This window comes from Hylobates moloch, unplaced genomic scaffold, assembly GCF_009828535.3.
Source record: "Hylobates moloch isolate HMO894 unplaced genomic scaffold, HMol_V3 SCAFFOLD_24, whole genome shotgun sequence".
Lineage (NCBI taxonomy): Eukaryota > Metazoa > Chordata > Mammalia > Primates > Hylobatidae > Hylobates > Hylobates moloch.
Window position 1 is genome coordinate 15908592 of NW_026652299.1, and position 14622 is coordinate 15923213.

Here is a 14622-nt window from a genome sequence, read left to right on the forward strand (position 1 = left end):
GGGCCGGGCGGTGCCCTGTGGGCGGCGGGTGTTCCGGAACCTGGGGGTCGCGCGTCCGGGAAGCGCCTCCGTGCCCGCCCCTCAACTTTAGGCTCCGAGCCCGGCGGCCGCGAGGAGCCTGGGACAGGCTGGGTTTTTCTGGACTAAAACCCACCCCGAGCCCTAAGACGCTCGTGCCCAGTGCTCAGCGCTTTGCTTCTGTCACTTGATGCTTACCACCCCGCGAGCCTGGTATTTGCACAGCCCCCGGTGACCGGCGCGGAAACCTGGGCTCGCTGAGTATAGTAACTGGGCCGCTGGGTGCGGCCGGGTCGAGTGGGAGGCCGAAGTGCCACTGAATCCCGTCGGTGCCCTGCTGGGCTACGCAGCCGGGAGCCTGGTGCTGGGGGTGCGCAGGGCCCGGGCCACCCTCGCCTCCTGTGCTGATGAAAGTTTCTGCGTAAACTGTGGTTTGAAAGCTGCTGGGGGGCGGAGCCCTGCCCTGTAGAGCGTAGCTCACCATATCCCTTCTTCTGGGTCCCTTGCTGCCCTTTCCCTCTGGCCTTCCTTTCCTTTCTCTACCCTTCTTTTTTTCTGTGCCTCTGGGCTCCTAGCTTCATAACCCCAACCTCCTGCCTGGCTTGCCTCACCCACTGGTTATTTTTCCTAGAGCAGATACACCATACACCACGGCCTCCAGGATGAAGGGTCAGCAGTTTGGAATGGCTTATGAAGTTCTTTTTTAGTAAAATACACATAACAAAGTTGACCATTTTAGCCATTTTTAAGTGTACAGTCCAGTGGCACTAAGTGCATTCACCTCGTTGTGCGCGTTCACCACTCTCCCATCTCCAAACTCTTTTTTTTTTTTTTTGAGGTGTAATTTAGCCCTTGTTGCCCAGGCTGGAGTACAATGACACAATCTCGGCTCACTACTACCTCCGCCTCCCGGGTTCAAGCCTTTCTCCTGCCTCAGCCTCCCTGCTAGCTGGAATTACAGGCATGCGCCACCACGCCCGGCTAATTTGGTATTTTGGTAGACATGGGGTTTCTCCATGTTGGTCAGGCTGGTCTTCAACTCCCGACCTCAGGTGATCCGCCCGCCTGGGCCTCCCGAAGTGCTGGGATTACAGGCGTGAGCCACCGTGTCCGGCTCCAAACTCTTTTCATCTTCCAAACTGACATTCTCTGCCCATTAAACACGAACTCTCCTCCGTTACCCTCTCCCTCAGCCACCGTCACCCACCACTCTGCTTCCTTTTATTATGAGTTTGACCATTCTAGGTACCTCATATAAGTGGAAGCGTGTAGTACTTGTCCTTTTGTGTCTGGCTTGTGTAGCATAATGTCTACGAGGTTCCTCTGCGAGGTAGCTTGTGTCAGAATTTCCTTACTTTTTAAGGCTAAATAACATTGTCTGTACAGATTGAGTATCCCTTTTCTGAAACGCTTGGGACCAGAAGAGTTTGGGATCTTGGATTTTTTTTTTCAGATTTGGAATATTTACATTATACTTAACCAATTGCATCCCTAATTTAAAATGCTCCAGTGAAAATCATGTCAGCACTCAAAAAGTTTCAGATTTTGGACCATTTCATATTTTAAATTTTCAGATGAGGGCTGCTCAACCTGTATATATACTGCATTTTGCTTATCCATTCAGTGGACACAGGTTCATTCCACCTTTTGGCTATTGTGAATAATGCTGCCGTCTTAGGAAATTTTGCTATACTTAAAACCAAAATTTAATTTCCATTTCGCTACCTATGGCAATGTTATTGTCTGCCTGATAGTTCCTCCTTCAAAGCCTAGCTAAAAACTCACACGTTTGTGAAACCTTGTACACCTTCTTGAGAGACACTAATCCTTTCTTCCTTAGGCTCCCAGGGTGCTGTTTGTTTTTCATTATCTCCGGCAGTGTAACACATTTACCTCTCAGCTACTTAGTCTGGAATTCAAATTCCATCCTCAACCCCATCTACCCACCACATCACGTTACAAAGGTTCTTCAATAAATGTTTCATTTCAACAAATAATCTAAGTGCCTTGACTTTGCAGCTAGATGATAATGATGAGACAAATAATCTCTGTACTTTGTTTAAAGAAATGCCAACTCCCTGTCACAAAATACACTTTAATTCACCATTGCTTGTGGAATAAAGTTCAAATTCTTCACCACTCCTCTTTCCTGTTTGTCTTACAAAAACACCCCAGTCATCATCCACACTTCTCCCCTACCTTCTCTGACTTAATCACATACTTGGAATCATCTGTAGTCAGTCACTCCACCACCTGTTTTTGTTTGAAGTTTTTAACTCTTTCAGAAGCTGAATTCCAACGCCACCTTTTATATGTATGACTCTTGTAGTTGTTCTGTTAGGCAGAATTAGTTTCTATTACCCTAGCACAGTTCTTGTTCTTCTCATTAACAGGAACATCTTTCTTGTCTGTCTTCATTGTTTACATGTCTAACTCCCTAGACGCAGACAAAGTGTTAGTTAACCCTAGGGCAGGAACAACACTGCTGTTTTCAGCCTCAGGTACCTCTGTTATAGGGCTTTGCGCGTAGTTGTTTAACAAATATTTTAAGGAGTCAGAACATGCTGTATTTGGAGGAGAAATTGATTTTTTTCTTAAAGCGAATCTGCATATTATGTTTGAAAGAACAGAAATAAATTTGTATGATATCTTGCTTGAGCTTTAGAAGCAAAAATACCAGCAGCTTTATTTAGTGTGCATGTTTCAATTTTCCTGAAGTCTTGGGCAGTGAAACACCTCATTTCCATGTATTCTTATTTCTATTCTGCTTCTTAAATCCCTGACTAATTTGTTAGTTTGCAAATTCCCTACAGAAATGGAATCATTGGGTTTGAGACTGAATTTAATGATTTAACATTTTCCAATCTTAATTATACATGACAATAATAAAAGAAGAGTTAGTTGTTCTGTTGGGTTTTTTTGTCAGTTAGCAGTTAAACTTCACAATCATGGTGGAAGGCAAGGAGGAGCAAGTCACTGATGTCTTAACGTGGATGGCATCAGGCAAAGAGAGCTTGTGCAGAGGAGCTCCTCTTTTTAAAACCCATCAGATCTCGTGAGACTTACTATCAGAGAACAGCAGGGGAAAGACTTGTCCCCATGATTCACTTAACTCCCACCAGGTCCCTCCCACAACATGTGGGAATTCAAGTCGAGATTTGGGTGGGGACACAGCCAAACCATATCAGAAAGGACGAGTAACTTGCCCCAAGTTACAGAACTGCCAAACATGGGCCTATCTGAGCCTAGTTGTTGGACTTTAACCAATATTCTGAATTATCATTCAGGTTCTTTGTACTGCCTGTGTCCTTAATCTAGTTGACTCGCATGTACCTGCAGGTTTCAGAGCAGCGATGGAGAAATTAAATACTTGCAATTAGCAGAGGAACTGATTCGTCCTGAGAGAAACACATTGGTTGTGAGTTTTGTGGACCTGGAACAATTTAACCAGCAACTTTCCACCACCATTCAAGAGGAGTTCTATAGGTATGGGCATATTAACCTTCTTTACTTTGAATAGGGGTTGAAATCCGGGAAGCCAGCTCTTCTTGGACTATAAGTGTTCACTTGTGTAGCAGAAGGGCAGCTTTCACAGTTATTTCCCACTGAGAAGAGGTGCTTTGATACTGCCAGTGGTCATTTTAGTAATGCTCTGAACTTCATGTAGGCCTTTATAGAGCCGAACTTTTTTTGTCGTTGTTGTTTGTTTTGTTTTTGTTTTTGAGACAGAGTCTTGCTCTGTCACACCCAGGCTGAAATGCAGTGGCGTGATCTTGGCTCACTGCAACCTCTGCCTCCTGGGTTCAAGCGATTCTTCTGCCTCAGCTTCCCGAGTAGCTGGGATTACAGGTGCCCGCCATCACACCTGGCTAATTATTTACGTTTTTTAATAGAGAGAGGGTGTCACCATGTTGGTCAGGCTGGTCTCGAACTCCTGACCTCAGGTGATCCGCCCGCCTCGGCCTCCCAAAGTGTTGGGATTACAGGCGTGAGCCACCGTGCCCAGCCAGAGCTGAACTTTTTTTTTCAAATACAAATATTGAAAATCTTTGCTTTCTATATAGTTTTCCCAAGAGGAAAACTGTACTTGCTTACTTTTGTGTCATTCCATTGACCCTTTTTCCCCACAGGAATAGGTGTTTGTGTGGGTCCTTTTCTTGTACTGGGGATATCTTTACAGCATTGACGTTGTTGTACTTCTTGTTCCCTTAAAGTTTAATTTTGTTTTTGCTTATAAAAGTAATAGGTATATATTGTAGAAAATAGAGAAAAGTAAGGAGAATTAAATTGCTTATACACTTGTAATCCCCCACCATCATTAGCAGGTCTGCTACAACAAAGTTCCAGGAGCCTTCCAAGTCTGCAAGTGCAGAGTTTTGTAAGGATCTTCTGTCACATTTTGATGTCTTTGTGTGTGTACTGTGTATGAAATTACTCAAATTCGTATAAAATTTCTTAAAATCATACTAATAGCTCCAATTGTGGTTTTTTTTGTAGAAATACTATGGTTAGACATTATATTTAATAGAAGGCTTTTATTTTGTTTTGACTTGTTATATACAGCAAGAAACATCTTTGCACACAAGACTTTGTATTAGGATTAAATGAATGTAACAATCTGTAGAAATAGAATCAGGTTAAAATAAATTGTGGACAGTTGTGAAAGATAAATGAAAACCCAGGGATAAGGAGGCACAGTCTTGTTCATTTCTTGGTAGATTAGAAGATGGAGGATTTGTCTGTGTTTCTAGTCATAGCTGATGATCAAGAATAATTGGAGGAGTAAGTAAGCAACAGGATTTATTGTGAAAGCATGCAGCAGTAGAAGTTATAGCACTGACAAATGAGGGAGAGGTAGACAATCAAGCCTGGTGGTAGAAGCAGCTGTGCCATGCCTCATGCACAGCCAGGCAGCAGTTCTTTTCCTGAGAGTAGCACCTTTTTTAGAGGGCTTTCAGACCACACTTCTTAAACAAACTAAGCTGGAGTAGGTATTAGAAACATATCAAAAAGACATGCATAGTTCACTCTCACCAGTCAAATGGAGCATTTTTGCCAATTTTTTCTCACATTAGTGCACAAATACTTCTCCTGTCCTCATCCATTTCTTATCAAACCAGCCAGATGTAGTGGCTCACACCTGTAACCCTAACACTTTGGGAGGCTGAGGTGGATAGATCACTTGAGCCCAGGAGTTTGAGACCAGCCTGGACAACATGGTGAAATCCCATTTCTACAAAAAAAACCCACAAAAATTAGCTGGGCATGGTGGTGCATGCCTGTAGTGCCAGCTACTCAGCAAGCTGAGATGGGAGGATCACCTGAGCCTAGGTAGATTGAGGCTGCAGTGAGCTGTGATTGTGCCACTGCACTCCAGTCTGGGTGACAGAGACAGACCTTGTCTCAGAATGAAACCAAAGAAATAGACTGACTTGACACCTGACTTATTAAGTCATAAACAGCCCACAGAAAATTCACAGTATTGAGCATAATATTGACAAGATGATTGTTGAGCTGGGCATCTTGGCCAGAGGAATGGCCAACAGTGTGGGTGCTATATGATAATCAGGTATGGTGTGACATTTTATATTTAGTGTTTTGGTGGGATAGGAGAGAAATGAAAGAGGGTCCTAAACCTAGACTAGATAATAGAAGTGTCCTGCACAGTTAAGTTCTAAAGCTTAGTTGTAACCAGATGAAATTCCTTAATCTCGGCTGTTGGTAGGTATGTAAAGGGAAGGAGGCCTTGGTAAACCTCTAAGATATCAGTTGACTTTTTTGTTTTTCAGAGTTTACCCTTACCTGTGTCGGGCCTTGAAAACATTCGTCAAAGACCGTAAAGAGATCCCTCTTGCCAAGGATTTTTATGTTGCATTCCAAGACTTGCCTACCAGACACAAGTAAGAAACCCTTCTCTGGAGAAAAAGGAATTCACCAATGGTATAGGTACCACTTAGCTGACAGAAAACTTGAGAGATTGCCTTGATCTGCTATTAGCTGGCTATTTAACATTATCCAAATCACTTTTACCTCCCTGAGCCTCAGTTTCCTTGTCTGAAGTCTTTTGGCTTAGGTTTTCTACCTAAATCATGCAAAAAGTAGGTTTGTTGCTGTAAAATTACTTTTTCATAATTGATAATCACAATAATTATAAAACGAGTACTTAAAAAATTGATGCCGTAAAATACCAGGAGGAAAAAATAGTGGTTTGCATTCAGATTTTGTAGAAGGTTGACTTTTGTAGGAGTTATACCCAGTTATCCAGAAAGTTTAGTTTTGGAGAAATGTATTTTCCTATAGAGATGGGATTGGATGTAAAGGAAGTGAAGCAAATTTTTAGGATTATCACATTTTAGGGCGCCTTTTAGGGAAATTTGGGAGAAAATTGATCAAGGGAGAAAATACGAAATTCTAGAAATTCCTGAATCTCTGGAAATTTTTGTCGGTTTAAATGCATAATTTTCAAACATCCCTTTGGCCATTATTTTAAGAATAAATTTACTGGATAAAATTTTGAAAAGTTAAACTACTGAAATTACTTTATAAAATTACCAAATTATTTCACATAAAGTGGGTTTGTAAAGGAAGTGTTTCTGAACTTTGAGTACAAAGTTTTTTCTCATGATAGGATTATTACATAACACATGCTTTTTTTAGAAATTGCAGGTAAGCAAAAAAGTATTTGCATATAAAACAAAAACAGGATCATTCTGTTTTGTTTTTTTTTTTCTGAGACAGAGTCTTGCTCTGTCACCCAGGCCGGAGTGCAGTAGCACGGTCTTGGCTTACTGCGCCCTCCACCTCCCGGGTTCAAACAATTCTCCTGCCTTGGCCCCCCGAGTAGCTGGGATTACAGGCACCCGCCACCACGACTGGCTAGTTTTTGTATTTTTAGTAGAGATGGGGTTTCACCATATTGGCCAGGATGGTCTTGATCTCTTGACATCATGATCCGCCTGCCTTGGTCTCCCAAAGTGCTGGGATTACAGGCGTGAGCCACCGCGCCCAGCCCATTCTGTTTTATAATTTTAATTTTCATTTTTTTGGCATCCTTTAGTTTATTCATTTATATATTTTGTTCTGGATACATAATATGTCATATAATTCAGGAATGGGCACGTTGACTAAATTATTCTTTTTTTTTTTTTTTTTTTTTGAGACGGAGTCTCGCTCTGTCGCCCAGGCTGGAGTGCAGTGGCGCAATCTCGGCTCACTGCAAGCTCCGCCTCCCGGGTTCGCGCCATTGTCCTGCCTCAGCCTCTCCAAGTAGCTGGGACTACAGGCGCCCGCCACCTCACCCGGCCAGTTTTTTTTGTGTTTTTAGTAGAGACGCGGTTTCACCGTGGTCTCGATCTCCTGACCTGGTGATCCACCTGCCTCGGCCTCCCAAAGTGCTGGGATTACAAGCGTGAGCCACCGCGCCCGGCCTGACTAAATTATTCTTATAGGAGAGTCCAAAGAATACCTTGTCTCTTGAATTTTTTTTTAAACATAAATTATCTTTGAATACCGTCTCACTAAAATGGAAAGATTCTTAGTTAAGAGATGAATATTTACTAATGGGACATTTGTCTTTAAACAGGATTCGAGAGCTCACCTCATCCAGAATTGGTTTGCTCACTCGCATCAGTGGGCAGGTGGTGCGGACTCACCCAGTTCACCCAGAGCTTGTGAGCGGAACTTTTCTGTGCTTGGACTGTCAGACAGTGATCAGGGATGTAGAACAGCAGTTCAAATACACACAGCCAAACATCTGCCGAAATCCAGTTTGTGCCAACAGGAGGAGATTCTTACTGGATACAAATAAATCAAGATTTGTTGATTTTCAAAAGGTATTTATTTAACATCTGTTTAGATCAGAGTCCATCTATGATAATAATTCACTTCTAGGCCCTTGCAATAGCTTATTTAGATAATGTCCAACTCAGTTTTTATATAAGTTAAGCATCATCAAAATGACTACAAAGTTAAGCCCAAAACTGTTCATGTAAATTGTAATTGTTAGTATATACATTTGTTTTAACTTTCAATAACTTGGAAGTTCCTTAAGACTGACAAGATGTATTTGTCAAAGAATAAATGGTAACTAGGTGGTGGTGGTGGTGGTGATTATGAACTGGAGTTAAGAAAACTTAAAGAAATGGCAGCTTGTTAGTGTAAGATTTCCATTCGCTGCATAAAAAGGAAAGCATGAATAGGACAGGCTAGCTTGGAAGCAATGAGGATTATCATGATTGAAGTAAAGGAGCCAAATTGGAGATCATCTGAGAGATGATTTGATGTGAGACCTGGAGGTACTTGGATCCCTAAATCTTAGGCTGAGGAGTTTGAGCCTATCTTAATAAGCAGTGGGAATATAGTGGGAAGGTAGTTTGTGTGTGTGGGTGTGTGTTTGTTTTGTTTTGTTTTTTGCTTTTTTTGAGACAGAGTCTCTCTCTTTCACCGAGGCTGGAGTGCAGTGGCGTGATCTCCACTCACTGCAAGCTCCGCCTCCCGGGTTCACGCCGTTCTCCTGCCTCAGCCTCCCGAGTAGCTGGGACTACAGGTGCCCACCACCACGCCCGGCTAATTTTTTGTATTTTTAGTAGAGACGGGGTTTCACCGTGTTAACCCAGGATGGTCTCGATCTCCTGACTTCATGATCCGCCTGCCTCGGCCTCCCAAAGTGCTGGGATTACAGGCATGAGCCACGGCACCCGGCCTGCATGTTTTTTTTTTTTAAAAGGAAACTAAATAAATCTGTGATGGGTTTAACAGAGGGTAATAGGCAATTTCAGTTACCTGGGCAAGAGGTGATGGATAGCAGTAGTAAGAATGAAGGGGACCCTCAAATTGCAGCAGCACTTAATTTTATGGGACATACAAAAAGGAAAGAAAAGTTGAAGCAGCTCAAGTATGGAATAATTATTATCAGATGAATTTAATATTATTTATATTGCTCTGATAATCATTCTCCTTATTTAGCTTTCTTACATTAACCTGGTAGCTTATAAGATGCACATATTCTACCAACAGCTTTGGGTAGGAGATGCCTTATCTTACAAAGTAAGAGTCTAGATTGGGTCTTAGTTTGGAGGGGGAAAACACAACTGTATAAAGGACACTCTTGACAGTCAAGACATTTGAAGATGGACTAGATAATAGAAGATATATAATTTTATGAAATTAAATATTGTTTAATTATCTTGGTTATGATAATGGTGTTGTAACAGGATTGTCTTTATTCTTAGAGATGAATGCTAAAATATTTAGGTGTGAAGTTTCTTGATGTTTACAACTGTGTTCAAATATATAGTAAAAAAGAAAAAACATGTATCTGTAAATAATGTTAGCAGTTGTGTTGAAGTGGAGGGTATAAAAGGTGTATTTGAAATTTTCTGTAAAATTATCTGAAAGTTTAGGAGAAGATGGAACATAGTACAGATATTTGGAGTCATTTTGAACAAAGAAAAAAATTATTTTTTAATGAGAGTAAAAGTGAAGTTTTTTTTTCTCTGCTGCTTGAATCAGCATGAAGTTTTTAAATAGATGTAATCTCTTGCCAAATTGAACTATTTGACTAAAAGGAGTTTTAGAGTAGATAATTTTTAGGATAAATGTTGGTACATGTGAAAAGTCTGCTAATGGGTCAGATAGTTTAGAATATGTCAGTATTTGTGGTATTTAATTTAGATCGTATGGCATCTGAAAGGGATCGCTTCTCATTCTTGATTGGTTGTTTGTCTGTATTACAGGTTCGTATTCAAGAGACCCAAGCTGAGCTTCCTCGAGGGAGTATCCCCCGCAGTTTAGAAGTAATTTTGAGGGCTGAAGCTGTGGAATCAGCTCAAGCTGGTGACAAATGTGACTTTACAGGGACACTGATTGTTGTGCCTGACGTCTCCAAGCTTAGCACACCAGGTCAGTAATCTGTGGCTCAAATTTAACAAATTCTCAGTTACCTAAACTGCAGAGTATCTAGCTTCCCACATCTTCATTGTCTTCTTTTTGGCTACCAATCAGAAGCTGAGCAAGGAAGTGTGATGAAAATAAAAACAAATTGGTTTTGCCACAAATGGTGCTATTCTGAAAGTATTCAAGGCTTATGTGAAGTCTTTGGATTTATAGCTTTAATTTATTTGAGCAATTTTGATGTTCAGCACCTTTAATATTTAAGTTGTGAAACAACCTATCGTTCTATTTCAGGAGCACGTGCAGAAACTAATTCCCGTGTCAGTGGTGTTGATGGATATGAGACAGAAGGCATTCGAGGACTCCGAGCCCTTGGTGTTAGGGACCTTTCTTACAGGCTGGTCTTTCTTGCCTGCTGTGTTGCGCCAACCAACCCAAGGGTCAGTCGTTTTGGGGGTTTTTGTTTGTTTTTGAAACAGTCTTTCTCTGTCACCCAGGCTGGAGTGCAATGGCAAAGTCATGGCTCACTGTAGCTTCCACTTTCTGAGCTCAAGTGATCCTACCATCGCAACCTCCTGAGTAGCTGGGATTATAGGTGTGAATCACTGCACCCAGCTAATCTAAAAAATTTTTTTAGAGATGAGGTCTTGCTCTGTTGGCCAGGCAGACCAACAGTGAGTCTTAGTAGAGTGACAGCTTAAGAAACACCCACCCTGAGGCTGCCACAAAGTGATAGGATTCTGAAACATCTGGGCTGTCTTATCAATGTTAAGAGCACGGGATGGGGTTAAGATTTGATGAGTTTTAAGACCAAACCTTTTGACGTATGTCTTTCTGATCTTGAAAAAAAGTCTTATTTGATGTCTTACATAAAAGCTCAATGCTTTTAAGTGCAGTGGTACAAATTATCCACGCTGTTTTTTGTTTTAAAGTTTCACAGTTCCTCTGTTATTCTTCTGGAGGAAATATAAATAAAAAGATTTAGTAATCTGGGAAGTAAACTTCTGAGAATGATGAACCCCTGGCAGTATCGTTCAGTTGACTTGATTCTGTGTCATAAGTGGGAGTTTGGAAATTAGTTCAGTATTGGAAAAAGGGAGTGAACATAATATTCTCTTATTTTATTTGCATCTTTATATCAGCGATTAACATTCTGCCATGGCTTATCTCTTGAGCATTCAGGTAGCTTGTTTTCTATTTAACTCACTGGACGAATGACATACCCTTAAGTGTCTTTGTTAACTGAGGGCTTACTAGTTTGGGGAGTTCTTTTGTTTTGTTTTGTTTTTTAAACCTTTACAGTCAATAAATTGTGAGGTTGACTTCCCATGCTATGTTGTGTTTGTAATGAAGTTTCTTCTCCTTTATGCTCTTTTGACTGCTTCTATACTAATGATTCTTCCTTTGTTCTCTACCGTTAGTTTGGCGGGAAAGAGCTCAGAGATGAGGAACAGACAGCTGAGAGCATTAAGAACCAAATGACTGTGAAAGAATGGGAGAAAGTGTTTGAGATGAGTCAAGATAAAAATCTATACCACAATCTTTGTACCAGCCTGTTCCCCACTATACATGGTAAGAATTCCATCCATTTGTACCATAAACTTGAAATCAAAATAATGATTATAAACAGCCACAAGTGATTTCTGAAAGCACATAAATCAGACTGTGAAAGTTTTTAGTGGGTCTAAAAGAGGTCATTTACAAAAGGACAGGTACATGATTTCACTTATACGAGGTACCTGTAATGTGCAAATTCATAGAGACACGGTAGGATAGAGGTTATCAGTGGCTGGGGGAATGGGAGAAATGAGTTATTTAATGGATAAAGTTGCTATTTGGGATGATGACAAAGTTCTGGAAAGGGATAATGACAAAGTTCTGGAAAGGGATAGTCATGACAGTTATACAACATAATGTACTTACTGCCACTGAACTATACACTGAAAAATGGTTAAAATGATAAGTTTTATTATGTATTTTTATCACAAGTTTTTTTTTTTTAAGGAAAAGTTATTTTGTCATCTTATTTCCTGGCCTTATGACAGAACTGCACTTAAGTGTGTTTCCATGTGCTAGACTAGTCTCTTGGCCTTTTTGTGGTTGTAGTCTCCTGGCCTTGGTGTGTGTGTGCGCACATGTGTTTGTGTGTGTGTGTGTGTGTGTGTGTGTGTGTGTGTGTTTTAGAGAGACAGGGTTTTGCTATGTTGTCTAGGCTGAAGCACTCCCTCCTGGGCTAAAGCAACCCTACCTCCAGCCTCCCCAGTAGCTGGGATTACAGGTGTAGGTCACCACACTTGGCTCTTGTTTGTCTTTTTATTTACCCAAGTGGAGTGTTTATGATTGGTTGCTTGTTCTGTCTATACCTTTGGCGGTTTCTTTCACATTTTCCTGACTCTTGGTTGCTAGCTGTGTTTTGAAGGCTATGACTAAAATTTTAGGCCTGATGCTTTATCTTTGAACTCTTCCATCCTTGTCTTCCATACTCAATTGGGATTATGGTAAGAACTCAACCTTTTTTTATCTTTTTTTATTCTGTTTTATTTTGAGACAGAATCTCGCTCTGTCGCCCAGGCTGGAGTGCAGTGGCGTGATCTCAGCTCACTGCAACCTCTGCCTCCCGGGTTCAAGCGATTCTCCTGCCTCAGCCTCACGAGTAGCTGGGATTGCAGGATTGCCCCTACAACACTCGGCTAATTTTTGTATTTTTAGTAGAGATGGGGTTTCGCCATATTGGCCAGGCTGGTCTTGAACTCCTGACCTGAAGTGATCCGTCCGCCTTGGCCTCCCAAAGTGCTGGGATTACAGGCATAAGCCACTGCATCTGGCCCTTTTTTTCTATCTAAATATAAGTCAGAGAAGTTTTGTTTGTGGAATGGATTTTTAGTTTTCTACCTGTTTTGTTTTGTTAGGGTCTCAATCTTGCCCAGGCTGGAGTGCAGTGACAGCAAACATGGCCTACTACAGCCTCAACCTCCTGGGCTTAAACGATTCCCCACCACAGCCCCAAAATTAGCTGGGACTACAGGCGCCTGCCACCATGCCCAGCTAATTTAAAAAAAAATTTTTTTTTTTCGAGACGGGGTTTCACCATGTTGCCTGGGCTGGTCTCAAACCTCTGGGTTCAAGCAGTCGTCCCACCTTGGCCTTCCAGAGTGCTCAGATTATACAGGCGTAAGCCACCACACCCAGCCTGATTTTCTGCTTTAAGGAATGCCTTGTGTAAATTTGCATAGCACTTTGTTGATGGAGTTCAGAGAGTCGATAGTTCCACAGAAAAATGTTTCTTTTAATAGCACAGTGTTCTTTTTTAAGAAAATTGTTTTTCCTGGCCGGGCGCAGTGGCTCACGCCTGTAATCCCAGCACTTTGGGAGGCTGAGGCGGGTGAGTCACGAGGTCAGGAGTTCAAGACCAGCTTGGCCAACATGGTGAAACCCCATCTCTACTAAAAATATAAAAATTAGCTGGGCGTAATGGTGCTCGCCTGTAATCCCAGCTGCTCAGAAGGCTTAGGCAGGAGAATTAGGCTTGAACCCCAGAGGCGGAGGTTGCAGTGAGCCGAGATTGTACCACTGCACTCCAGCCTGGGCAACAGAGCGAGACTCTGTCTCAAAAAAAAAAAAAAAAAAAAAGATTGTTTTTCCTTCTTATTGGATTTATGAACTAAGCAGCTGTAAATTGCATTCAGCATCTTATTTAATCCACATGAATTCAGTTAACATATATTTATTCAGTGCTGGTCACTGTAGGTGACAGAAAAGTGTTACGAACCATTTCCTCAAACTCTTGACAGAACTATAAGAACTAGCATTAAAAAGGACTAGCAAATGTGGTAGGCCTTGGTGGACATAGTTATTTATCAGGAGAGATCTTTGAGGGCTAAGGCATTGGGTAAGGTTTTGTGTAGGAAGTAGGACTCATGGACAAGTAAAGGCTCTTAGGATGGTGAGCACTGGCACGGTGACATCTGTGGTGTAGGAGAAAACATTGGAACAGTGGTTTAGGTGACTAAGTCCACAGAACAAGAACCAAGTTCGGAAGCCAGGTGTTATTACTCCAGTTTTATGCTTTGCTTTAGCAGACTCTGCCTTTTGGTTGGTAAACATGCCTTTACTGTTTCCTCTGAAAGTGTTTAACTTCATGTTGAAAAATTAGTTTTTCATCTGTAGCTTGTTTTCATTTCAGGCAATGATGAAGTAAAACGGGGTGTCCTGCTGATGCTCTTTGGTGGCGTTCCAAAGACAACAGGAGAAGGGACCTCTCTTCGAGGGGACATAAATGTTTGCATTGTTGGTGACCCAAGTACAGCTAAGAGCCAATTTCTCAAGTAAGCATTTGCCTGATACGGTGTAGCAGGAAAAAGTGTACATAGTTCCCAGGCTGGCTGGGCTGCCAAGAATGCAGTCAGTATGGCCTTACTAGGAGTGTAAATTAGGACTATGTTGAATATATAATTCTCATAGATTAAAGATACGGCAACATTGTACAATTTTTTAGACTAGGGAAATATTGCCTGTGACACCAATCTCACATTGAACTCTTTAGTCTTTATATAATATCTTTGTATAAAAGTCTTTGAATGGCCGGGCGCAGTGGCTCATGCTTGTAATCCCAGCACTTTGGGAGGCCGAGGTGGGCGGATCACGAGGTCAGGAGATCGAGACCACAGTGAAACCCCGTCTCTACTAAAAATACAAAAAATTAACCGGGCATGG

General features: G+C 41.6%; 1 protein-coding gene across 2 annotated transcripts in view; it reads left to right on the forward strand.

The window, feature by feature from the left end:
• The window catches only part of MCM6 (minichromosome maintenance complex component 6), a 39490-nt gene that overhangs the window by 218 nt on the left and 24650 nt on the right, over positions 1–14622 (forward strand). For both annotated transcript variants that reach the window (XM_032145562.2, XM_058434409.1), the window contains exons 2-8: positions 3358–3504; positions 5808–5918; positions 7601–7850; positions 9753–9918; positions 10204–10349; positions 11331–11481; positions 14093–14234. In XM_032145562.2, the coding sequence (XP_032001453.1) occupies positions 3358–3504; positions 5808–5918; positions 7601–7850; positions 9753–9918; positions 10204–10349; positions 11331–11481; positions 14093–14234 (1113 nt within the window). The remainder of the gene's footprint in view (positions 1–3357; positions 3505–5807; positions 5919–7600; positions 7851–9752; positions 9919–10203; positions 10350–11330; positions 11482–14092; positions 14235–14622) is intronic.